The 23,793-nt window shown below is 42.0% G+C and overlaps 2 protein-coding genes across 4 annotated transcripts; both read right to left on the bottom strand.

Moving 5' to 3' along the window:
• Window positions 1-144: 144 nt before the first annotated feature.
• LOC311011237 (uncharacterized protein) lies at window positions 145-23,660 on the bottom strand. Of its 3 annotated transcripts, XM_084006059.1 has the most exons (7): window positions 23,576-23,660; window positions 22,443-22,622; window positions 21,696-21,889; window positions 4,881-5,060; window positions 4,133-4,326; window positions 1,562-1,676; window positions 145-636 (listed from the first exon to the last, which is right to left on the bottom strand). In XM_084006059.1, exons 4-7 carry the CDS (start codon window positions 5,042-5,044, stop codon window positions 627-629), a joined length of 483 nt encoding a protein of 160 aa, XP_083862185.1. In that variant the 5' UTR covers window positions 5,045-5,060; window positions 21,696-21,889; window positions 22,443-22,622; window positions 23,576-23,660; the 3' UTR covers window positions 145-626. The 3 variants fall into 3 exon arrangements, 2 of the variants coding, with proteins under 2 accessions (XP_083862185.1, XP_083862186.1); XM_084006060.1 differs by lacking the exons at window positions 21,696-21,889; window positions 22,443-22,622; window positions 23,576-23,660 and adding an exon at window positions 6,014-6,098; XR_014596879.1 differs by lacking the exons at window positions 145-636; window positions 1,562-1,676; window positions 4,133-4,326; window positions 4,881-5,060 and adding exons at window positions 12,593-13,399; window positions 13,525-13,982.
• LOC311011406 (cytochrome P450 1A1-like) lies at window positions 6,275-9,488 on the bottom strand. The gene is made up of 7 exons (XM_084006328.1): window positions 9,363-9,488; window positions 8,030-8,917; window positions 7,825-7,951; window positions 7,646-7,735; window positions 7,383-7,506; window positions 7,039-7,125; window positions 6,275-6,857 (listed from the first exon to the last, which is right to left on the bottom strand). Exons 2-7 carry the CDS (start codon window positions 8,867-8,869, stop codon window positions 6,560-6,562), a joined length of 1,566 nt encoding a protein of 521 aa, XP_083862454.1. The 5' UTR covers window positions 8,870-8,917; window positions 9,363-9,488; the 3' UTR covers window positions 6,275-6,559.
• Window positions 23,661-23,793: the final 133 nt, after the last annotated feature.

Below are 23,793 nucleotides of genomic sequence, written 5' to 3'. Positions count from 1 at the left end.
TGAATAAAATCTAAGTTACAAATACTAATGCAAATAAATGACTGTCATCTTTCACCTTGGGAATAAAGTATTCTGTTAAAGTCTAATTGTTTTAAAATACAAACCTTGTTTTTCACTCAAAGAAACACAGCATAAACTCATCATAACAATAAACTGAATTTATTTCAAATGGTACACAAAATCCAAGGCGTTGACTTGCAAGCAGGACACAGGAACAGAGTACGATGGTGCTGAGGAAAGAAGAATAAAGACAACATAAATTTGGATAAAAATGACCAATGACTTAAAGGCTATGCAGTTAGATTTGTGAGGGTGTAATTGTTCTCCCTGATGGTTAAATAATTAAATGCATTCATAATGGTGTAATGAAAAGTCATGACATGTGCACAAGGAACCACTCCACATCTATCATTTAAGGTGAAATGTTATTCACATGGGGCGGTGCATTGTACACAATTTGTGTGACTGCAAGACTCATTGTCGTATTTGTGATTTTTAGTCCCCAGTTGGTCATCATTAAGTTTTAACTACTGCTGTGGATGATGACACTGATAACTGTGATGCAGTGGAATTAACGAAACACTTGACCTGAAAATTCCTGTGTCTGTCAGCTCTGGTTGGGGGCTTTAGCTGTTCCTGCAAAAAGAGAGAAAGGAAACAAAGCAGAACATGATTTATTTAAAGGACGGAGTAAATCCCCTTTTTTGATTAATTCTTTCAAGACTGTTACACACATGGTTACAGTAATCATTTGTGTTATTGGCCTAACTTACCCCTCAAAGTAACAAACAATCCAGAAGAATTTCATGCAAGGCTGGCTGCTGGTCCCTGCCGACTCTCCCTGATCTGTCTGATCTTAGTTTTGTTTATTTTATTTTAAAAATGATATGAGATTACAAGAATGCATTTAAAAGGCTGAAAATACATGTAATACATGTTGCCCACAAACCTTTCTCACTACCTTCATCACTGCTCTGAAGCAAGATTATTCTCACACAGTCAGTTGAAGCGTATGACTATCAAATAATGCCCACTCTTTGGAAATGTGTGGTTTTCTGCACTGATTTGTCATGTGACCTGTGGATATCTGATTGTCAACAGGAGCACTAGCTTTAAGGTTTTCAATGAAACAATTTAAGCAAGACCATTTTGTCAATATGTCAAACATGCAGAAAACATCTGCACCATCATCAAAAAATCACACAATGGGCTCTTTGCACAGCTCCACTGCTTCCTGAACTTAATGCTGCTCCTTCATTTCCTGTCTTACATTATTGGACAACCTGATTAATCCAGGTGTGTCTGAGGAGTCACAATGGTCAGACACACCTGGATTCATCAAGTTGTCCAATAATGTAAGACAGGAAATGAAGGAGCAGCATTAGGAACTAGTGGAGTTATGCAAAGAGTCCATTCCAAAAGGTTCATACTTTTTCTTCCAATTGTGTGGATGTGGATGTACTGAAACGTAAAGTTAATGAGAGCTTACGCCCATAGTTAGCTGCTAGCCGATTAGAAGCTATGTTATCTGTTGCTAAATTTGTATCAACATTTATCTTACCTGATCAGTTGAAGCCAGCGATTCCTAGCCCTTTTATCAGACGGGAAACGATAGAATTTACAGCCGTTTCTGCTGGAATGTGGACATTCAGGAACAAAACACACCGGCATCTTATCTGTGGATGGAGAAAAAAGGGAGGGAAAAGGGCGATGACGTGACGTCACATACGCGACACAACATGTAGTCTTTATCATTGTGTTTTCTCAATGAATTTTAACTGAAGAATTGCACAATAAACGGTCAAACTCTTGACATGGAAAATTATAATTTAAGCCTATAAACAACATTTGTGTAATCCAAGGCATAACGACCGGGGGATCAGATAATAATTATTTTCCGTCCATTGAACACCATTCATTTTTTTCGCTCCGAAAGGACCCATGGCGCCGTTACTTCCTGCTTCCGCTTCGGCACTCTATTGTAAAGAGGAACTTTGGTACAAGCCGTTAGCACGCTATGGGAATCTTAGGGGGGAGTCATAGCAAGACGGCGTTTGGTCCCATGCTCATGCTTCTGAATAGGAACAAGTGACACACGGGGAGTAACTAAGCCTTGTGGTCAGTGCAATACGAACACATTTCTTTTCTAAACAGATTTTCTTTCCTCTGAAAAAGAAAGGACTGGCTTCCTTTTGTGCAAGCTTTGTCCACCACGCACAGGAAACGCGCCAAGGGCAGAGGTCATTTTTACAACCAGGCTAAAGAATATTACACAGTGTCTATTATAACCAATGCTATTGACCTCCGACTCCTCCATTGTTTGGTGATCCCAAGTGTGAAAGTGAACTGACTTTTAAGAGATTGTGGCGGAGGACACAGAGCTGTCCAAGCAGACTTCCTGCTGACAAGAGGAAATGCTGTTTTATGGCTTTATCTAATCAGGAATGTTGAGCAAGACATTCTGGTGTTTACAGCTATATGTTCAGCTTGGGACGGGAGAATGCACATGTGAATTTCTGTATCAATGGTGACTGAGACATGTGACAACAGAACAGCCCTAACAAGCTCTCATATTTGGGAAGTTATTTAGCTGATATCCATTCACATTTTGGATATAAAGGGTTTTCAATGACCTCAACAAGCAAAAAAATGCTGTCAGAATCGTAAAACTACAGCTAAACTGAATGTTTTATAAAATGCTATTTACAGCCAAAAAAGCCAAACTGGGCAGGAGCAGGTTACAATGTATCCAAAAGCACCACATGCTACAGCACATTAACTTTGAAATTAGTGAGTCACTGTTACCAAGAAAGCTATGACTCACAACACATTCCCATATGACCAGAAATCAGCCACAGGAACAGTGGTCACAAGCCGACCCTTATCACTGATGACTGTAAGCGGGGGGACAAGACAACTCCTTATTATCAGTAGAAACCACAACCATTACCACAAAGTACTGCTGGCGAGTTGAATCAACCCTTCAACGACACAGTCTAAGCTGAGCTCTACTATAAACAATAATATAAGCTTCTCAATTAAAGAATGTTTCGGCGTGGGCCACAACATTCCTAGAAGTCAAAAAAGTACATCCGACTGTCTTTTCAAAACCACTTTTCCTTAACCTCAATGGAAAGCATCATGAGGTCAAGGAAAGATGTGTTCATAAGGAGTTGTGAAACGACGAGCACGGCTCAGAGAATCCGACTGCTTTTACACTAAGCTACGTCATTATAATAAAACGTTGGATGTTATGGACTGCTATGGTGAAACTACAATGTTCTGAAGATGGACTACAAGAAGTGCATCTTACATGTTGCCCTGCACATTCTTACAGTGTTATTTCCTGCAGGTTGTATGAACAGCTCCTTCAATGACAGTCTGATGTGAAGTGTGTGAAGCAGAGATACAGCAGGTCCTCCTTCCTACTGCATCACACTTCACGTCAACACTGCTGCCAAGTGACGGCACAGACAAAAACGGACAATTCACTCGTGTGCAATAACAAGATTTCTTATGTGCAATAATGGGAATTCAACCATCCAGTCTATCTACGAAATATATCTTCTATTTTTATGGTTTACCATTTAGTATGGGCCCATCTTCTTTGCATTTCTTACAAAGAAACTAATGGTATTGAGGCCAAGAGCCACTTTCATACCAACAGAAAAAGCCAGATAGCATAGAGAGGCGGACTGCTGTACTGTTCGTTGTGGTCTTTTCATTGGAGTAAAAATCAACAAAGAGCATTGTGACTTGGCGTGTGAAAAGTAATTTTGGACATCACATCAGAGTTGGGTAATATGTGACACTGCAAAGTATCACATTTCCTCCTGTCAATGAACAGTATCTATGTTCTGTTCCTCAGAACTGGAGCGCCACTTCCGCGGTAAATTCCCATCTTGTAATACATCTGACTGAATATGAAGAAATGCTGCTTCACGGTGAATAAGCATAATCTTTAAATAAACCGGGGCCTTCCTAAACTATGAAAAGGTGAGTCGTAATATTTTGCAACATTTGTAAAAAAAAAATAGCCTGTTGATCTTCTCGTATTCATTAATAATAACCGTAATGTCAGTATTTTTCACTATCAAAGAAAGTTAAGCATGAGGGCAACCCAGCTACCTACCTCTGCGTAGGATGGTGATCGGAGCGGCGTTGGAATGAGAGCTGCTGCTCGTCACCTGAGGGTGACTGACTCGGTTACTCTGATGGCGCGATGAAGGCATGAAGCTTGGTTCTGTGGCAGTTCCCTGACCAGAACTGGGCTTGTTCACTGTATCTTGGATATCTAAGAACTTCAACTCCTTGATATCCATGGCACTAGAACACAAACACTAATTACTAGAGCTCAAACAGCAAGACAATCAGACACGCACGCTATACCTCCACCAAGCTGCACAATCTTCTAAATGTGGTTAAATAGTATTTATAAAAGCACTGTCTTGTAATGATAAGGAATAGTTTTCCTATATCTGACATGCATTTCACTTGTTGATCAGTGATTTCCACCAAATGTCATTTAGACCTTTTAAAAGGTTTTGACATTAAAACCCCCTTGTTGGTGATAAAAAAAAATATATAAATCTAATTCACAGCTGAATGGAAACATGAGGTTTTTTTTATGGAAACTGTTTGGGAAGGATACATGAAAATGTATTTTTTTTACATGCAATACCTTCCAACCTTCTGTGCAATACGGTTTTACCTTTGTATGTATTTCTATCATCCTATAGGCACAATGTGATCTCCTTCTTTGACTAGTTTTATATTCTTATTACTGAAAAAGTGTGTGCATATATGTGTGAACAATAAAGCCTTCAACATTGCTTAAAGCGCATTTCTGTGAAGATGTGTCCATTCTTCTTCTTTCTTACCTGAAAGTGACCTCGGGGAGAGGACATCTGACCCCATTGTGATAGAGCTGTCTCAGTGAGATGGTCTGGCTTTTGTGGTCAACCGATGACACCTCTCCCTGATAAACTCCCAACGTCAGGCCACAGTTTATAGACACCACACTACCCAACCAGTCTGCTGCCATTCTGTTCACTGTGATTCTATGGTTCAAAAGCATAAGAAAGAGAAGTCAATCTATAGCAGTGGTAACAATGACAGTATCTACATCTCAGGCAGGGCGGTAGTTGCCATATTATTAAGGTGAGAGGAGTTTTAAAACATGCATTTTTTATAACCTAAATCACTCAGACATAATGATGTATACTAAAACGTTAAGGATTCAAGTGATGTAAAGTGAATGTTTTTTTTAAAGCTCTTCTATTTGGTGTATTGTAAAAAGTGGGGGTGGTTTTGTGGGTTTATTGAACCTCAGTATTTCTGAAATCATCTGGCTTCCCTGGTACAAAGCATTAAACCAAACTCCATTGAATAATCTGCAAGATTAGTGTTCTTAAACGTATCGTCAGATGGTGTATACCCAGAACACCCTAAATGAAGACAAATATAAATCGATATGGTCTTCCGGTGTCGCCTAATCGATCCATTAACGTTACAGCAGCTGATCGTAATTAACTGGTCCACGCTGCTCATCCTGCAATGTGGCTAATCCGCGAGCTAACGTTACTTCCAACGGCGAGGAGAAGACTAAATGTAGATAACCCCAACTTTAATAAATAACTAATCATCCGCGTATATTTATAGGATGATCAGCACATTAAACGGTCTACATGTATGCTCCACTCTGTAACGTTAGCGAGCTTCGTGCACATTTTAAGATAATAACCGTTCATTTAACCGTAAACTGCGCTGAGGCAGAGCTAACTATTTAAAAAAACAGCACCCATGTGAGGATAGTATTCAGAGAAATGTGTGGAAACAACATTAACTACACCGTACAACCAGTAAGCTGTGCTGGCTAGCCGAGCAGCTAGCATTAGCTTCGGCTCTGTTCGCTTTTTATCGGAGCGGACTGTCGTCAACGTGTGACGACTGCTTACTTAAGCAAACAAACTGCTCAACCCGAGTATAATCAGTCGATAACGGATAGATATACCTCGTCGATAAATCTGTAGCGAGGTGTCAAGGAAAGCCAAAGCGCCAGCTGTTGTTTGTGCAGTTTTCCGGCTTTATGCTTTACGTCACTTCCGTTACGCCCCACGTGGGTTTGTTGTGATTTCTCTTCTTTTTTTTTTCTTTCGCCCTGAGGTTTGAATGTGTTCACGCGAGAGCTCAGTTTTCTGACTAGTGTTAGAAGGGGGAATTAATTTTCTATCAAATAAAGCACACACACACACACACACGAGCTACAAAGTGATCATAACAACAAGTTTTATTCAGGTGGCTGATTAATAAAGGATGCTTCATTCACATGCCCTTACATACTGAAAACCACTGATACATTAGAGATAGAATTACAAAATTGTATTGCCTGCTTATATATTCCAAAAAAACACTGGAACTCTTTTGGTGTCCTGATATTTGTATAGATGCACAGCAAAAGTATTTCACACTAGGCAAATAAAAATTACTTAACACCGTACAGTATTAGAGTCAACTCAACACCATCTATCGAGTCACACATTGTGCGTTATAAATAGCTTCACTGCTCATGCCTAGCTCGCATCGTGGCTCTCAGGTGGCAGCGTTTGTTCTTCATTGTGAGACCATATTCTGGGGTCATGTCCAGCGGTTCTCCGGGCATCGTGTGGAAGCGCAGCTTCTGGACAATGATTGCCAAGAAGAGGTAAACTTCATTCCGTGCAATGACCTCGCCAATGCAGCGCCGCTTTCCCATACCGAAGACCATCACCTTCTCCCCCTCCAGCTTGTTGATCTCGGTGCCGTCACTGCTCAGGAAGCGGTCGGGGTCGAAAGTGGACGGATCTTTCCACAGTTCACTGAAAAAGTGCAGAGAATGAAGAAATAAGATAAGCTGCTCTTCTTTTACAGCTCATCCTCAAGCAAGATCTTCCAGTGCTTTAACAGAGTTCTCTCTGCTGGCTGTGCAGGACAGCTCTGAGTGTCATCCATCTTCAACTGTTTGAACTAAGACTTGAAAATGTAACAAAGACAACTTACGGGTCGTGGTTGACCTGCCACTGATTGATGAAGATGCAGGTGTCTTTGGGAATGAAGAAGCCATTCAGAGACGTGTCTTTTGTGGCGCTGAAAAAAGAAATGTGAGTCTGTGAGATAAGTTTATATCAGCTTCTGCCATTTTTTTAGTTGCTGTGTTGCTTCTGAGAAAAGTCATGTTATTAACATGCAATGTGCTACTGTAGTGCATCTAAAGGCGATCTTTGAAAGCTTTGTTGTAGGTTCTAACCTAAGCAAATCCAGTTGCCTACGACAACACTTTCAAACATTACCAGAATCTGGATGACTGAGAATCTTCACAAGCATCTAAAGGAGATGGAGCTCACCAGTGAGGGATAGTGAAGGGCAGGAATGAAGAATGGCGCAAGACCTCAAGGATGAACGCCTCCAGAAAGGGTAATTTGTGTTTATCAGAGAGAAGAGGGGTGCGATCCAGACCCACTTGTTCCTCTGGAAATGAAAAGAGATCATTAGTTCAGGCTGAGGGTTGAGGTTGCAGTCTTTTGACCTCCATTTGAACTACTAATCAATGCAAGAAAGTCAATGGAACATCCGGGGGAAGTAGACTGTGTGACACAGCTGTACTTACTCAGTTCTTGATAAATCCGTTCCTGTATTTCTGGGTAAGCCACCAAGTACATCACTGACCAAGACAGGGCGGTGGAGATGGTGTCAAAACCTAGAGAAGCATAACCTCTGTCAGGACGTCTTTTATTCATTTATTCACCTTGGATCAGATCATTCAACATGTGGATAAATTCAACCTACCAGCTCCAAACAGGTCATTGACAATTCCTACAATCTTTTCATCAGACATCTGCACGTTGGAGTTCTCATCCAGCTTCCTGTCCTCGCAGTGATCAATGAGGGAGTCGGTGATGTCACGAATGTTGTCCTGAAAGAAGATTAAAAGGGGTTAGTCATTCCTCTTATGGAAGAAGGGACTAAATAGACTGTTTAGTGTGCGACGTACCTTGTCGTAGGTGGTGTAGTGCTCGCTGACAATCTTCTGCACAAATGCGTTGAAGTTGGCGTTGATGCCCATGAATTTCTTCATTGTGGAGCTGGGCAGGAACTGAAGAGCAGGGATGAAGTCTGCGGGGTTACCGCTCCCCACCACCTGGCTGAACTCGTCGCTGAGGTTCACGAAGCTCAACAGCTCCTGGTCGTTGTGGTTGTAGCGTCGGCCGAAGCACATTCCACAGAGCACGTTGGCGACGGAGACGACAATGTGACGGAAGGGGTCGAAGCTGCCGTCTTCCTTCATGACGGTGTTGAGCTGTTTGATCAGATAATCTCCCTCTTTGCAGATGTGTTCCTCCAGCATGCAGGAGTACTCTGGGGTCGTGCCCTCCAGGGTGGAGAAGGAGCGCAGGGCGCTGTAGGCCAGCTTCCTGCGTGCACGCCACACGCCGGCCTGGTCGGTGCTAAAGGCCAGACTCTTACCGTCATTGATGAAGCTGAAGCTGTACAGGTTGGGTCTGCCCGCAAACTCTTCCCCTTGCTTGATGAGAGCCTGTCGAATGGTTTCGCTGCCACTCAGCACAACCACAGGACGCATGCCGATCTGGATCTGGAAGACGGGGCCGTAGCGCTTTGCCATGGCGGACAGACTCAGGTGAGGTTTGCTGCCCACCTCCAGCACGTTCCCAATGATGGGCAGGGGCTTCGGCCCCGGCAGCCTGCGGAGCCCCTCGGGTATGTCAGTGTGGAAACATTTGAGGATCAGGTAGACCAGACACACCGTTGTCATGGCAATCAGACTCTCAGATACCGACACCGATCCAATGAATGGTAGTATCATTAGCACCATGATGACAACTCCTTTTCTTTTTTTTTCTTCTCCTGGCTTCCGAACAACCTGGAAATTAAATAGGAGGGGCATTAAGAGTAGTGAAGGCAGGGAGGAGGGAAAGTGTTGTGCAACATGTTGACTACATGCACCATAAAGTTTCAAGTAACTGCAGACCGTCACACGACATGTGTTTGTTATTCATTGGACTCTATAAATTCACATGCTGCAAAACAAAACAAAAATACACAAAAACACGTTTTTTACAAGTGGCAATGTCATGCACCATGGTGGGCTATGTGGAGTTTATTACCACCACACTGTGACTCACAGAAAGCCCCATAAATACAACACAGAAGAATGAGCATAATACACGTTGCAACTGCAGAGACCAGCCTTTATTCTTATTAACAGCTATGCTCGCATAAACACCCAGCACTTTAGCGCTTCTCACTCTGACATTGTCTGCTCAGTTAGAAATCAGCCTGTCGTCATATGCACGCATTAAGCTTACCTTAGTGGAGCAGTGACGGAGCAACAGTCCTGCGATTCCAGAGAGATAGTAAATAAAATATAAAATCTCTTAGTAGAGTTAATGCCCGAGTTTACTCTCTTAATGCCCCTAAAACAGAGAATGGGCTCTTGCTTTATAGTGCGCTCCACAGCTTCATTGGCTGCTGTTCATGACGTAATCTCTCCCTCTCCCTCTCTCTGTTTGTCATGAATGAAGTTGAGTGCAGAGGAAAGGTGTGTGCGTGTGTGTGTGTGTGTGTGTGTGTGCGTGTGTGTGTGTGTGTGAGAGAGAGAGAGAGAGAGATAGTTTGAAACTTCATATAAATTAAGAAATCCTAGATTTCGCAGTTGCTGACATCTAGTTTGAAGCTGGCGGACTTTCTAAAAGCCCGATGCCTGATAAGCCCTATAAAACGTTACAGCCATCACACTCGTATAATTTCCACCACTATAAAACCTTTTTCCAATCTCTGATAACATTGATTTTCATACATTTCACCTATACTTCTGCGGGTTGTTTGTAAAGGATTTTCAAATACAATCTTCTTCTTTTTAAACAATATCTGGCTTATAATAAAGCAACGTTATAATTGTAATTAAAAAAAAAAGAAGCGCTGCCTTTGACAAAATTCGTTGTTTTGATGTGCCAGTCCGGCCGCTGACGCAGAAACCCTCTTCATCTAACTTGTGATGAGATAAAGTAATCCCCTTGGCTCTCAGTATCTCACCCAAACTATTCAAGGTGATGGGTTGACGCGTCTCACGCTATGTTATCGCCCGTTGATGGGGCGATGGGCGCATTGTGATTTTGGGGGGGTGATTGTTATCAGGATGGTGTGACATTGATAGTGAAGACTGAGAGGAAGTAATTGTCTTTATCATGATATTAAATGCAACTAAGGGATCAAACGTCTCCAGAAATAAAGGGATAGTGAGTTTGGCTTTCTGACTTCTAAAGGCGACGCGTGTTTGTAATAAAGACGAGGTTTGGGCGTGAGAATGGGAATTTGCGATCACTTCCACAGCTGCCACCCAGGCAGCTTTAAGTCCTGATACAACAGCCGAATGCCATGTCGTGCTTGTACCTGTTAGTTCTCCGCTGGAGTTAAAGATTGACCAGTTGCGTGAGAGCGCAGTGATCAAACCCTCCCCTCCCCTTTGAAGAGGATGCGAGGGGAGGGGGGCAACGCTGTTGGTGTGCGAGGGTAGATGAGTTCAACACCAGGCCTCTGTCTCCTGTTCAACCTCTCCTACGCAGAAAGCATTTTCTAAGTAGCTCTGAATATACTTCATTCCATAGAAGAGCTGTGAGGAAAGAGAAGCATCATCCTTCCAGCTGCTGCATGGCACATCTGTCCCGCGGTGTGGCCACTCAGCCCGGATTCATGTCGTGCAACAGGTGTCAGAGCTGTGACCTGTTACAGTCTCCCAGTTTCTGCCACCACAGCTATCAAAACAATTAACACGGGCAAAGTATGGGAGGAGGATTATTAGATTGCCTGTTTCAAGCTTCTCTAATCTGTTCTGCATCACACACACTCATTATTTGCAGGATTTTCAGCATTTACAAGCAAAGATTTATTATTTTTTAATATATTAAATCATACTTTATCACCAATAAGATATTAAATCACTTTGGTTTGACAATTTGTTGTATTTTTTTTATTAATTGGCTTTTTAGTGGAATGATGACGTTCTTCATTTGAAATATGATTTGCTGACTTGCTTGGAGGCTCTGGATCTAAACTGTCAGTAGCTGTTTGTTTGACTGCAGTTGAATTTAAAAATCATGAGATTCAGAAATTGTTCCTCACTGATTGCGAGATTTGAATCAGACAATATGACAATAGATGGATGAAGGGATTAAGTTTAAACAGTACTGGATACCATTATCTAATCATGTCACTGTTGTGGTAAAAATAACTAAAAAGAATTAAAAAAAGAAAAGATCACTCACACAATATATTTAAGGGGGAATCTAATCTATAATTTGTTTTAAATGTGAAGGCTCATTTTTTGTTGGTGTGTGATGTAGTGAAATGGACAGCCCTTTTCTTTTACCACATCATGTAAAGGCCAATTATAATTTAGGTAGTTTAATTAGTCTTTTCTTCCTTGAATTATTTATTAGAATAAATCAAATTCCAAATAGGAATAATAATCCTGTTATCTCCTAAAATCTGAGAGAAATTGAATATTAAAGAAAGAAAAAAAAACTGCCTCAGCCTAAAAATACACCCATGAAAAGTGATCTGAAAAATAAGAGCTTTATTTATTTTCAACCAATTCCTTTATATAAATATATATATTATTCATCAGGATGCGGATGGTAACATTTGGAGGAGGCATTATTTTTATTACTTTTTTTGTTTGTTTGTTTTGAAGATGGTTATTATTTTTTGCAATATATGGTTAGTTTTGGGTTTGTATTCGGCGCATACAAACCCGTTGTATTTGAATCTAAATGACTCGTATGTGTTTAAATGCAGCCTCCGTTTCAGGTAAAACACTGCGACCCAAAAAGTAGAGCCAATCCAGGGACGAATCTGGATTAAGAGGAAATCCGGCAGGTAAAAATTTTGCCTGTCTGTATATTTATTTCTGCGTAATCCGCGGATCCTCCGGGACTGTGTGCTGACTCTCTGACAGCAGCCTCTGGAAAAGACACAAGGGTCTTAAACTTGCAGAACAAAGAGCGCAGGACGCGAGACTCTCTCTTTTTTTCTCTCTCCCCCCCTGCTTGGGCACGAAGGTGCACATATTTGCGCGCTATAGCTTCTGTAAATGCGAGGATCTTGGGGCTTTGGAGTCATGCAATCTGCCACTCAGGCTTCATTCATTGCAGTCATGCAACGCGGTGGGGCCGGACTGAGCCAGTCACACGAGCGAGGACCCACAAACGGCAAAACAAGTTATGAAAACTGGAATTTATGAAACAGCGTGAACTAGTACACCCGTTCTCTCACGCAGCGGGTCCCGGCGTGAAGAGGCTGCAGGGAAACCTTCGGCAACATTATGAATAATTTCATTTTTAGGCAGTGAGAAAATTAAAAAAAACACTTTCATTTGAGAGCTGCCCCCCCCCCATAATAATAATAATAATAATAATACAAATAATAATAATAATAATGATGATAATAATAATAATAATAAGGGGGAAACAAAATGTAAAAATTTCAATTTCATTTATTCAATATGTAAATCAGACAGCTATAGACCTCTACAATACATAGTATTTATAGCTCAGTGAACTCTCATCTACCCCTAAAGCATATTAGCTGCAACAATGTGCCACACTGCTACTGAGAAATGCTGTCTGAGTGCCTCTGATGGACACAATGCTGGCCCTGTGGAGAGAGCCTTTGGTGACATCCTGTTGCTCTTGGGGCTACTGGGTAAAGAGAAATCTGTGTTTGTGTTTAAAATACACAAAGGGTGAATTACTTGTCAACACATGCCAGTTTTAGTAGCCTAGAGTGCGAGGGACACCTCAGTTGAATTTAAAGTGACTGTGATTCCTCTGGACCCAAAGTGAACCTGATTATAGATGGCCCGTGACCATAGAGCGCCCGAGGTGAGAGCCGGCTGCATTCTCGGTGGGCGCTCAGGCTGCAGGAGTGCTGTGTGTTGGATCACAACAGGTGGAGCCGGAGCCACTGCAAATGTCACACAACCGGGTGGAAGAACTGCACTTCATTCCCATTTTAAAGCACTTAGTCAATTAGTCCTGTCAATGAGCCAAGCTTCATTTTCTGGACGGGAGTCAGAGATCAGAGAAATCAAAGCTGAAGTGAGAGGGATGAAGTGGAAGGATGTGTGTGTGTCTGTGGGGATATTCTGTGGCGAGGAACTCTCCTAGATTACAGGCTACTACAGGAAGCGGAGTGTAGTGCTACTGTGTAAAGCCGTGAGTAGACTTGACCACAGCCGAAGCAGCGGTGGGTCGTGTCAGGATGTGCAGGACGAGCTGGAATGCAGAGCCGGACGCCGGCCTGGAAGTGTGTAGCGTTGAGCTCACTCTGTGTCCATTTCACAGAACTGGGGGTGAAAAAAAACAAAAAAAAACAGGAACATTTTTTTTTTTTGCCCTCAGCTATAGCTCTTAAATTCTTGGACATAAAAGCAGGTGTAATGACATGTGAAGGTTGTTAGTTTCTACTCACGCAAAGGCTGTCACGCACACACCTTCAGAGCAGGTGTGTACCTCCGTTTCACTGTGTGAGTGTCTTTGCCTACCGCCGCTGTCAGGAGGTTGTTTTCTCTTTGTGTTTGATGATTTAGCATGAGCTGACTGAACGAACGAACCTCTGCGGGTTGTCACGAGACTACAAGCCCTCTTCAAAATATGTAGATAAAAATACAAATGACGAAAACTTTGATCATAGTGTTTTCTTGCATTTTACACAGCTTGTTTCTTTAGTGTTTGAACATTTAAAAATGTCTGACCATGTCTTCACCTCCCCCCTAACAACAAAAAAAAAAAAAAGAGACTGTGTGGTGCTGGTGTTGGTGGAAGGTTTCTTGAATAATACTTCACACAATACTTCCTTAAATATCAGTCCTGTCCTCAAGCTCCGACAAACAGCTGCCTAGCAAACGTCCTCCAACAAGACACAGGAGTCTGGAAAGAAGTGAGAAGACTTCTGAGTAATATTACTTAATGATACTTTCCATTGGTCACTCAGATCAGCTCCGTCAAAGGGGCCTTCAAACAATTTCTTTTGATTTACACATGTAGAAACAGGAAAGGACACATTAACACCAGGCAGCAACATCCGATTCTGAAAAGTGAAGCCAATGCTGAATTGACTTAAACTTGTATTCTCTCTACGGGCCATCAGGAGGCGCACCAGTAACCATGATAGATTGTAAGCTCTAGTTCCAATAATGATGTTCATTTAGTAAATTATGTTTGCATTTAGAGTTAAATAGACCATAAAGGGTATGCTTTAGGACAGGGCTTCCTTGTGATGTACAGGATGCTACATCGGCCTCGCTACCATTGCCATGGTGATGCCAACGCAATACGTTACCAAGATGACTTCAACACTTACCTGTAAAGTTGACGTTGAATTATTGAGCTAACTCTGTTAACAGCTTCACACCAGAGTCCAGATGGATCCAGATCCAGTAAGGTTAACGCTACTTGTGTTTGTCAGATCCACCTGTCGCTCCTCCAAAGTCCAAATATGGTCACTTCCTTCACTGGTTGCAAAAATTGTAAGATGGCGACGGCCAATATGCCAAATTTGAGCCGTACACAAACCAATGGGTGATGTAGCGCAGACTAGGCCCACTTATGTACAGTCTATGATTTACACACCCTCTACATGTGGACAAAACTCAGGGACTCCTGACACACAACACGTGAACTTTGTGGTTACTGGCAGTCCAGCCCGTTCTCATTCCCAGGGAGTCAAAACCAACGCACCAGACACCCGAGGAGATCGCTGTTGAGTGATTCAAAGTTACGTGATGTTTGTCACATGTTTCCCGTACTTATGTTGCAATGTTTAATTAATTTAGGTACTTATTTTTGGCCCAACCATGATGTTTTTCCAAAACCTAGCTAAGTGGTTTTGGTGCCTAAAGTGTTGCTGTTTGAAATCACCAGGTGTTTCCTGCAACAACAGCTGGGCTATCCAGTGTGTTAGAAAGTGATGAAGAGGGGTCCGACAAAGCTAAGCGTGAATTCAAACAACACACTTCCTAAGGCAACAAAACCACTTGGTTGGGTTTCAGAAAAACATCATGGTTGGGTTTAGACTAACGATGTAAACTAGGTGAGCAATGTAACATCAGCAAGGACATGTATCAAAATAAGTCAACACCGGTTTTGAGCACCAGTTTCCTGGTGGAATGTCCGGGAACAGGTGCAGAACGCAGAGACAACAAACTGATATATTAAATTATAAGAGATATCCTGACTTTTAGCCCCTTGTATGCGTCAAGGCCCTACATTTCCCATAATTCCTCTCAGTAGCATCTTTCATGACACCCTCCCTGCCTCACCACCAGGGTTATCTCCTTCAAACTTTCTAAAGCTCCCACCAAAGCTCCTCATGAAGAGTAATCTCAACTTCATGTGGATAACTGGTGGAACGCCCCTTTAATCTTTACTCTACATTAATTCTAAATTCAAAAGCAAATCCTCTCCTGCAACATAAATGTGATATCACCGTTTCTCTACTCTGAAAGAGAACAATGGTTTGACCAGTAGGACATCAGTGAACGGGCTTCTGGCCATGCGTGTGCCCAATCGGGCAAACCTTAATAGGATTATTTTGGACTGCAGGTCGTGACACCTCACATGAATGTTGCCTATGACCTAATACAAACTTACAGCGTAACCCATTCACTGCACTGTGGACGAGAACTAACGTGGTGCCAAAACGGGTATGATTGTTTAGTGATCAGCTACGTCAGCTTGAGCACCACAACAGAAGTATAAGTTATTATTTTCGCTGCTGCATTCAATATGCTCAAAGTACTCAATTAGACAGGGAAACAATACTGGCATTTGAACTTCTATTGAGTGATACACACTTTCTCTTGATCAAAATTGGTCCCTTGTCAGTTTTACTCCACAGATGCTGTGTAATACTCAGGTCTGTTTTAAGGGGAATCATGAACCCGTGATTTTAGGCGTAAAAATGAGGAATAAAAATGAGGAAGTCATGGTGACAAAATGTACTTTTAGTTTAGTACTTGTTTCAAAAGTGAAAGTACAGAATGGCCCCTAACAGTGTTATATCGCCATAATATAAATCATGTTTTATAAGATTAATCTGTATTAATCTGAAAGTAACTATAGCAGTTAGAAATGCACTGTAGTGTAAATTGGCATATACGACAATACTCAAGTAAAGTACACGTACCGACTGTACCTGATCTCCACCACGGGAATGGACCACAGCCAAGTTCAGTCACCAAGCCTTCAAAGACGATTCGTGTCATTTCCTACTTTTAGTATCAAACCTGGAGGATGCTCACGCTCATAATGTGAGGAACAGTTTGTAATATCAGCAGTGGCGCTATAGACTGCGTTACTTTTATCACCTGTAGAAAAATGGCATGCACTTTTCCAGATTAATAAATAAATACAAAGTACTTTGTGGCTGTTTGTGCTGCTCTGCCCTCGTCTGTCCGTCACTTTTCCTTCAGCGCAATGTGGAAACATTCAGAACATTAAAAACTGTGGGACAGTGCTCTTAACGAGCCATACAGAAATCCTGACGGCTCGTTAAGAGTCACAGTTGCTGAAGTTTGACTTCCAGTTTGTTTCTCTTTAACCGATTTGATAGTGTTTATAAAGCACCTAGACATGTTTTTATTAATAAATATATTGATATAAATGTTTATTAAATAAAGGTTTGCATGTAAATTGCATATAATATGACTGGGGGGACGTGATGTAAAAAGAGGTATAAGGCATTTTGTATTTGATTTTGGCTTTAAGGCTCAGAAACACAAAGCAAGAAATGCATTTCTGTGAAAATGGCTATTCACCCTTACTTGTAATTGATAAGAAGGTGGGAGTTTATCAAAAGTCCGATGGCTGCAACAGGTGAGTGACAGCACTACTTGAGAGGACAGAGTCAGATGCCTCTTACAACAGCTCATAGATAACAGGGTCAGGTTGGGTCACCACGTAAACACCAAAATCGTCTGATCAGCCGCTGCTGATATGTCGTTCACACGCAACCATGAACTCAACAGCAACATGGTGAAGAGTCTCCTGCGATCGACTCTTTCACATATTGTGTTTGTGTGTGTGTGTGTGTTTGCACAATGGAGGGGGAAGGAGCTTGCGTGTGTGCGTGTGTGTGTGTGCGTGTGTGTTGGGGAGGGTGGGGGGTTTTACTGGATCACCTTCCCTTCCTGACCAGGCGTGAATACCAGATTAGTAACTGAGCTAATGGTCCCCCCTCCCTCCCACCGTCCCCACAGCCCTCTGCAAGCCAGTATTTGCGCTCCGCGGCAATAACAATAGTTGCGTGCGGAAATATCTCGGTCATCCATCTTTCTGTCACCTCTCCCTCTCGCGTGGAGCACGAAGGTGTCATAACTGAGCGTGAATAGGCAGGGCAGGGGAAGGCAAGGTCATAGTGGGAAACCCCGTTAAGATGCGTGTCTGAGGAGAGTCATGACCCACACAGCAAGAAAGGCAACAAACCCCAGCAGGCACGCGGTGCGTGGGAGAATAGTTGGCTGCTTTTCAGCTCCATACAGAAGAATGGAGACAGTTTAAATATAGTAGGCCTAACACCTCAGCTGATGGAATGGTTTTAACAAGGTGTTTTTTTTTTCTGGAGGTAATACATTCTGAATGAAATCAGACTGTTAGACTAAACATGAAGAAATGGAAGTAAAATACATGTACATGGAATTGACATTAACTCCAAACAAACATTTAACAAAAAGAGAACAAACTGCAGACAGGCAAAATGGCCGACTGAGCGGCTTTCAATAAAGTTTACATACATGTATGCACAAACAAAAGAAACTAAATGAACAGAGAACAAAAAAAAACAACAAAAAAAAACTGGAAAAACCTGGCCTTCAACCCCAACCATGCAGAGCTCTCACGCTAACCGGGAGACAGAGAGGCACAGTCTCACGCTACTGTCACTGTGACAGCTAAGGTACTTTGGACTCTCTCACGCAAGACACTGGGAGGCTCAGTCATAGTACACCGGTACTGATAGGAAGCCATTAATCAACTATAAGCCAATTTGAGACCTGAATCAATAACAGGATGCAGCCTTACAACCACCAGTACAGACAGGACAGATTTTGTGTACTAGTATTCATTAGTGATTTACTAATTAACTCCAAGTATGAGAAGAAAGCATAATCGAGAAGAGTGGTGGGTTAGCGTTCACCTGTGTGAACAGTGATAACAAGCTACCAGCCTTTTTTGGCACATGCCAACAATGTCTTTATTTGCAAGGAAGTGTTTTGTCATGCTATGAATCAAAATTCTGAATGAGCTGGGCAGACCTCCAAGTCAAACAGGCTAATGAATAACAAGTAGGGAGACAGACGGTGAACTGGATTTCAGTTTAGACAAACTTGCCACCACAAATTAGTACAGGTCCAGGGATATTTCAAAACTGAAATATGGGCTTTGGTGAAATTAGTGAGTGATCTCCTTAAACATTTGATATTCAATGTCAATGACGGTCTGTTTACATTTTTCACAGCAGTTCCAGGGATGGGACATGAAATATGTAAACTGTTTGTCCCGAATAATCCTGTTATGTTTCCGTCAAAGTTATCAGAAGAAGTGTGCTTGTTGCCAGTTTGAATGCCTGAACCAGCTGGGACTGAATCTGTAACGTTCGCTGCCTCAGTGACTACAGCTGATGTGCCTGCGAGCACGTAACACACTGGAACACACAGGAGTTGCTGTGTGGTTAACAGTGGAAGTCCTTAATCATACTGGGAAGCTCTTAGCGTGAATTTAATAAAAAATGAATGCACAGCAAAACTTAAGCCAACTCATATGGGGAAAAACTAAGCTGTAAGTAAATTCACTCCATATACAGAAGTAGCATGGTGGTTATGGGAATGGTTTTCCAGTAACGGTCTGGAGGTCCTCTTCCAAAATGCCCTTTTAATGAGATCTGTTGGGGTCTGATTGGAATTCGACTCTGCATCATTCACAAAAGAAGTTTCTAAATTCCCATCCTACTCTCCCAGAAAGATACATAGCAGATATTCAGAAACCATTTCTGGAATCCGCAATCTTGTATAAGCAACGGCCCACCCTGCTTTCCCCTCTTTGTGGCCGGGGGGCTTCTTGGGAGCATGGCATTGCGTGTGAAAGGACCAGCCCTGCCCAAGCCACTCAGCACTTTGGCCCCATGCAATTTGGGGCATTAGCTCCCTGGCCACCATCCTGAGAGCTGGAGATTAAAATAAAAAACTCAAAAGGTAAACATTGCCTCCACAATTGATATCGCTTTTGCCTTCCGAGCACACTGGGACAACATGGCTTCCTGTTGGGGAGGGGGGTTTCCTGTGCTGAGCAGGAGTGAGAGAGGGAGAGACAGAGAGAGAGAGGGAGAGGGAGAGAGAGAGGACAGGAGGGCACCGAGGCACGAAAGCCAGGCTTTGCATAACATTCTCTTTAGGAGCAGACACAGAGGGAGGGGGAATGTTTATTGATCTTAGTCACACACATATTGTAAAGAGGAACTTTGGTACAAGCCGTTAGCACGCTATGGGAATCTTAGGGGGGAGTCATAGCAAGACGGCGTTTGGTCCCATGCTCATGCTTCTGAATAGGAACAAGTGACACACAGGGAGTAACTAAGCCTTGTGGTCAGTGCAATATGAACACATTTCTTTTCTAAACAGATTTTCTTTCCTCTGAAAAAGAAAGGACTGGCTTCCTTTTGTGCAAGCTTTGTCCTCCACGCACAGGAAACGCGCCAAGGGCAGAGGTCATTTTTACAACCAGGCTAAAGAATATTACACAGTGTCTATTATAACCAATGCTATTGACCTCCGACTCCTCCATTGTTTGGTGATCCCAAGTGTGAAAGTGAACTGACTTTTAAGAGATTGTGGCGGAGGACACAGAGCTGTCCAAGCAGACTTCCTGCTGACAAGAGGAAATGCTGTTTTATGGCTTTATCTAATCAGGAATGTTGAGCAAGACATTCTGGTGTTTACAGCTATATGTTCAGCTTGGGACGGGAGAATGCACATGTGAATTTCTGTATCAATGGTGACAGACATGTGACAACAGAACAGCCCTAACAAGCTCTCATATTTGGTAAGATATTTAGCCGATATTCGTTCACATTTTGGATATAAAAGGTTTTCAATGATCTCGACAAGCAAAAAAATGCTGTTAGAATCGTAAAACTACTAAACTGAATGTTTTATAAAATGCTATTTACAGCCAAAAAAGCCAAACTGGGCAGGAGCAGGTTACAATGTATCCAAAAGCACCACATGCTACAGCACATTAACTTTGAAATTAGTGAGTCACTGTTACCAAGAAAGCTATGACTCACAACACATTCCCATATGACCAGAAATCAGCCACAGGAACAGTGGTCACAAGTCGACCCTTATCACTGATGACTGTAAGCGGGGGACAAGACAACTCCTTATTATCAGTAGAAACCACAACCATTACCACAAAGTACTGCTGGCGAGTTGAATCAACCCTTCAACGACACAGTCTAAGCTGAGCTCTACTATAAACAATAACATAAGCTTCTCAATGAAAGAATGTTTCGGCGTGGGCCACAACATTCCTAGAAGTCAAAAAAGTACATCCGAATGTCTTTTCAAAACCACTTTTCCTTAACCTCAATGGAAAGCATCATGCGGTCAAGGAAAGATGTGTTCATAAGGAGTTGTGAAACGACGAGCACGGCTCAGAGAATCCGACTGCTTTTACGCTAGGCTACGTAATTACAATAAAACGTTGGAGGTTATGGACTGCTATGGTGAAACTACAATGTTGTGAAGATGGACTACAAGAAGTGCATCTTACATGTTGCCCTGCACATTCTTACAGTGTTATTTCCTGCAGGGTATATAAACAGCTCCTTCAATGGCAGTCTGATGTGAAGTGTGTGAAGCAGAGATACAGCAGGTCCTCCTTCCTACTGCATCACACTTCACGTCAACACTGCTGCAATTGACGCGGACAAAAAACTGACAATTCACTCGTGTGCAATATCAATATTTCTTATGTGCAATAATGGGAATTCAACCATCCAGTCTGTCTACTAATTATATCTTATATTTTTATGGTTTACCATTTAGTATGGGCCCATCTTCTTTGCATTTCTTCCAAAGAAACTAATGGTCTTGAGGCCAAGAGCCACTTTCATACCAACAGAAAAAGCCAGATAGCATAGAGAGGCGGACTGCTGTACTGTTCGTTGTGGTCTTTTCATTGGAGTAAAAATCAACAAAGAGCATTGTGACTTGGCGTGTGAAAAGTAATTTTGGACATCACATCAGAGTTGGGTAATATGTGACACTGCAAAGTATCACATTTCCTCCTGTCAATGAACAGTATCTATGTTCTGTTCCTCAGAACTGGAGCGCCACTTCCGCGGTAAATTCCCATCTTGTAATACATCTGACTGAATATGAAGAAATGCTGCTTCACGGTGAATAAGCAGAATCTTTAAATAAACAGGGGCCTTCCTAAACTATGAAAAGGTGAGTCGTAATATTTTGCAACATTTGTAAAAAAAAAATAGCCTGTTGATCTTCTCGTATTCATTAATAATAACCGTAATGTCAGTATTTTTCACTATCAAAGAAAGTTAAGCATGAGGGCAACCCAGCTACCTACCTCTGCGTAGGATGGTGATCGGAGCGGCGTTGGAATGAGAGCTGCTGCTCGTCACCTGAGGGTGACTGACTCGGTTACTCTGATGGCGCGATGAAGGCATGAAGCTTGGTTCTGTGGCAGTTCCCTGACCAGAACTGGGCTTGTTCACTGTATCTTGGATATCTAAGAACTTCAACTCCTTGATATCCATGGCACTAGAACAGAAACACTAATTACTAGAGCTCAAACAGCAAGACAATCAGACACGCACGCTATACCTCCACCAAGCTGCACAATCTTCTAAATGTGGTTAAATAGTATTTATAAAAGCACTGTCTTGTAATGATAAGGAATAGTTTTCCTATATCTGACATGCATTTCACTTGTTGATCAGTGATTTCCACCAAATGTCATTTAGACCTTTTAAAAGGTTTTGACATTAAAACCCCCTTGTTGGTGATAAAAAAAATATATAAATCTAATTCACAGCTGAATGGAAACATGAGGTTTTTTTTATGGAAACTGTTTGGGAAGGATACATGAAAATGTACTTTTTTTACATGCAATACCTTCCAACCTTCTGTGCAATACGGTTTTACCTTTGTATGTATTTCTATCATCCTATAGGCACAATGTGATCTCCTTCTTTGACTAGTTTTATATTCTTATTACTGAAAAAGTGTGTGCATATATGTGTGAACAATAAAGCCTTCAACATTGCTTAAAGCGCATTTCTGTGAAGATGTGTCCATTCTTCTTCTTTCTTACCTGAAAGTGACCTCGGGGAGAGGACATCTGACCCCATTGTGATAGAGCTGTCTCAGTGAGATGGTCTGGCTTTTGTGGTCAACCGATGACACCTCTCCCTGATAAACTCCCAACGTCAGGCCACAGTTTATAGACACCACACTACCCAACCAGTCTGCTGCCATTCTGTTCACTGTGATTCTATGGTTCAAAAGCATAAGAAAGAGAAGTCAATCTATAGCAGTGGTAACAATGACAGTATCTACATCTCAGGCAGGGCGGTAGTTGCCATATTATTAAGGTGAGAGGAGTTTTAAAACATGCATTTTTTATAACCTAAATCACTCAGACATAATGATGTATACTAAAACGTTAAGGATTCAAGTGATGTAAAGTGAATGTTTTTTTTAAAGCTCTTCTATTTGGTGTATTGTAAAAAGTGGGGGTGGTTTTGTGGGTTTATTGAACCTCAGTATTTCTGAAATCATCTGGCTTCCCTGGTACAAAGCATTAAACCAAACTCCATTGAATAATCTGCAAGATTAGTGTTCTTAAACGTATCGTCAGATGGTGTATACCCAGAACACCCTAAATGAAGACAAATATAAATCGATATGGTCTTCCGGTGTCGCCTAATCGATCCATTAACGTTACAGCAGCTGATCGTAATTAACTGGTCCACGCTGCTCATCCTGCAATGTGGCTAATCCGCGAGCTAACGTTACTTCCAACGGCGAGGAGAAGACTAAATGTAGATAACCCCAACTTTAATAAATAACTAATCATCCGCGTATATTTATAGGATGATCAGCACATTAAACGGTCTACATGTATGCTCCACTCTGTAACGTTAGCGAGCTTCGTGCACATTTTAAGATAATAACCGTTCATTTAACCGTAAACTGCGCTGAGGCAGAGCTAACTATTTAAAAAAACAGCACCCATGTGAGGATAGTATTCAGAGAAATGTGTGGAAACAACATTAACTACACCGTACAACCAGTAAGCTGTGCTGGCTAGCCGAGCAGCTAGCATTAGCTTCGGCTCTGTTCGCTTTTTATCGGAGCGGACTGTCGTCAACGTGTGACGACTGCTTACTTAAGCAAACAAACTGCTCAACCCGAGTATAATCAGTCGATAACGGATAGATATACCTCGTCGATAAATCTGTAGCGAGGTGTCAAGGAAAGCCAAAGCGCCAGCTGTTGTTTGTGCAGTTTTCCGGCTTTATGCTTTACGTCACTTCCGTTACGCCCCACGTGGGTTTGTTGTGATTTCTCTTCTTTTTTTTTTCTTTCGCCCTGAGGTTTGAATGTGTTCACGCGAGAGCTCAGTTTTCTGACTAGTGTTAGAAGGGGGAATTAATTTTCTA

Source organism: Eutrigla gurnardus, assembly GCF_963514095.1.
Source record: "Eutrigla gurnardus genome assembly, chromosome: 1".
Classification (NCBI taxonomy): Eukaryota; Metazoa; Chordata; class Actinopteri; order Perciformes; family Triglidae; genus Eutrigla; species Eutrigla gurnardus.
The sequence above is the reverse complement of the archived record's forward strand: the minus strand, read 5'-3'. Positions and strand labels throughout refer to the sequence as shown.

Coding starts and splice junctions, on each gene's coding strand:
- LOC311011237 (XM_084006059.1), bottom strand. CDS start 5,044: ATGGCAGCAGACTGGTTGGGTAGTGTGGTGTCTATAAACTGTGGCCTG. Junction 4,327..4,880: donor CTCCCCGAGGTCACTTTCAG/GTAAGAAAGAAG, acceptor TTTGTGTTCTAG/TGCCATGGATATCAAGGAGT. Junction 1,677..4,132: donor GATCACCATCCTACGCAGAG/GTAGGTAGCTGG, acceptor CTCCATCCACAG/ATAAGATGCCGGTGTGTTTT.
- LOC311011406 (XM_084006328.1), bottom strand. CDS start 8,869: ATGGTGCTAATGATACTACCATTCATTGGATCGGTGTCGGTATCTGAG. Junction 7,952..8,029: donor ACTACACCACCTACGACAAG/GTACGTCGCACA, acceptor ATCTTCTTTCAG/GACAACATTCGTGACATCAC. Junction 7,126..7,382: donor CCCTTCACTATCCCTCACTG/GTGAGCTCCATC, acceptor TTCTTTTTTCAG/CGCCACAAAAGACACGTCTC.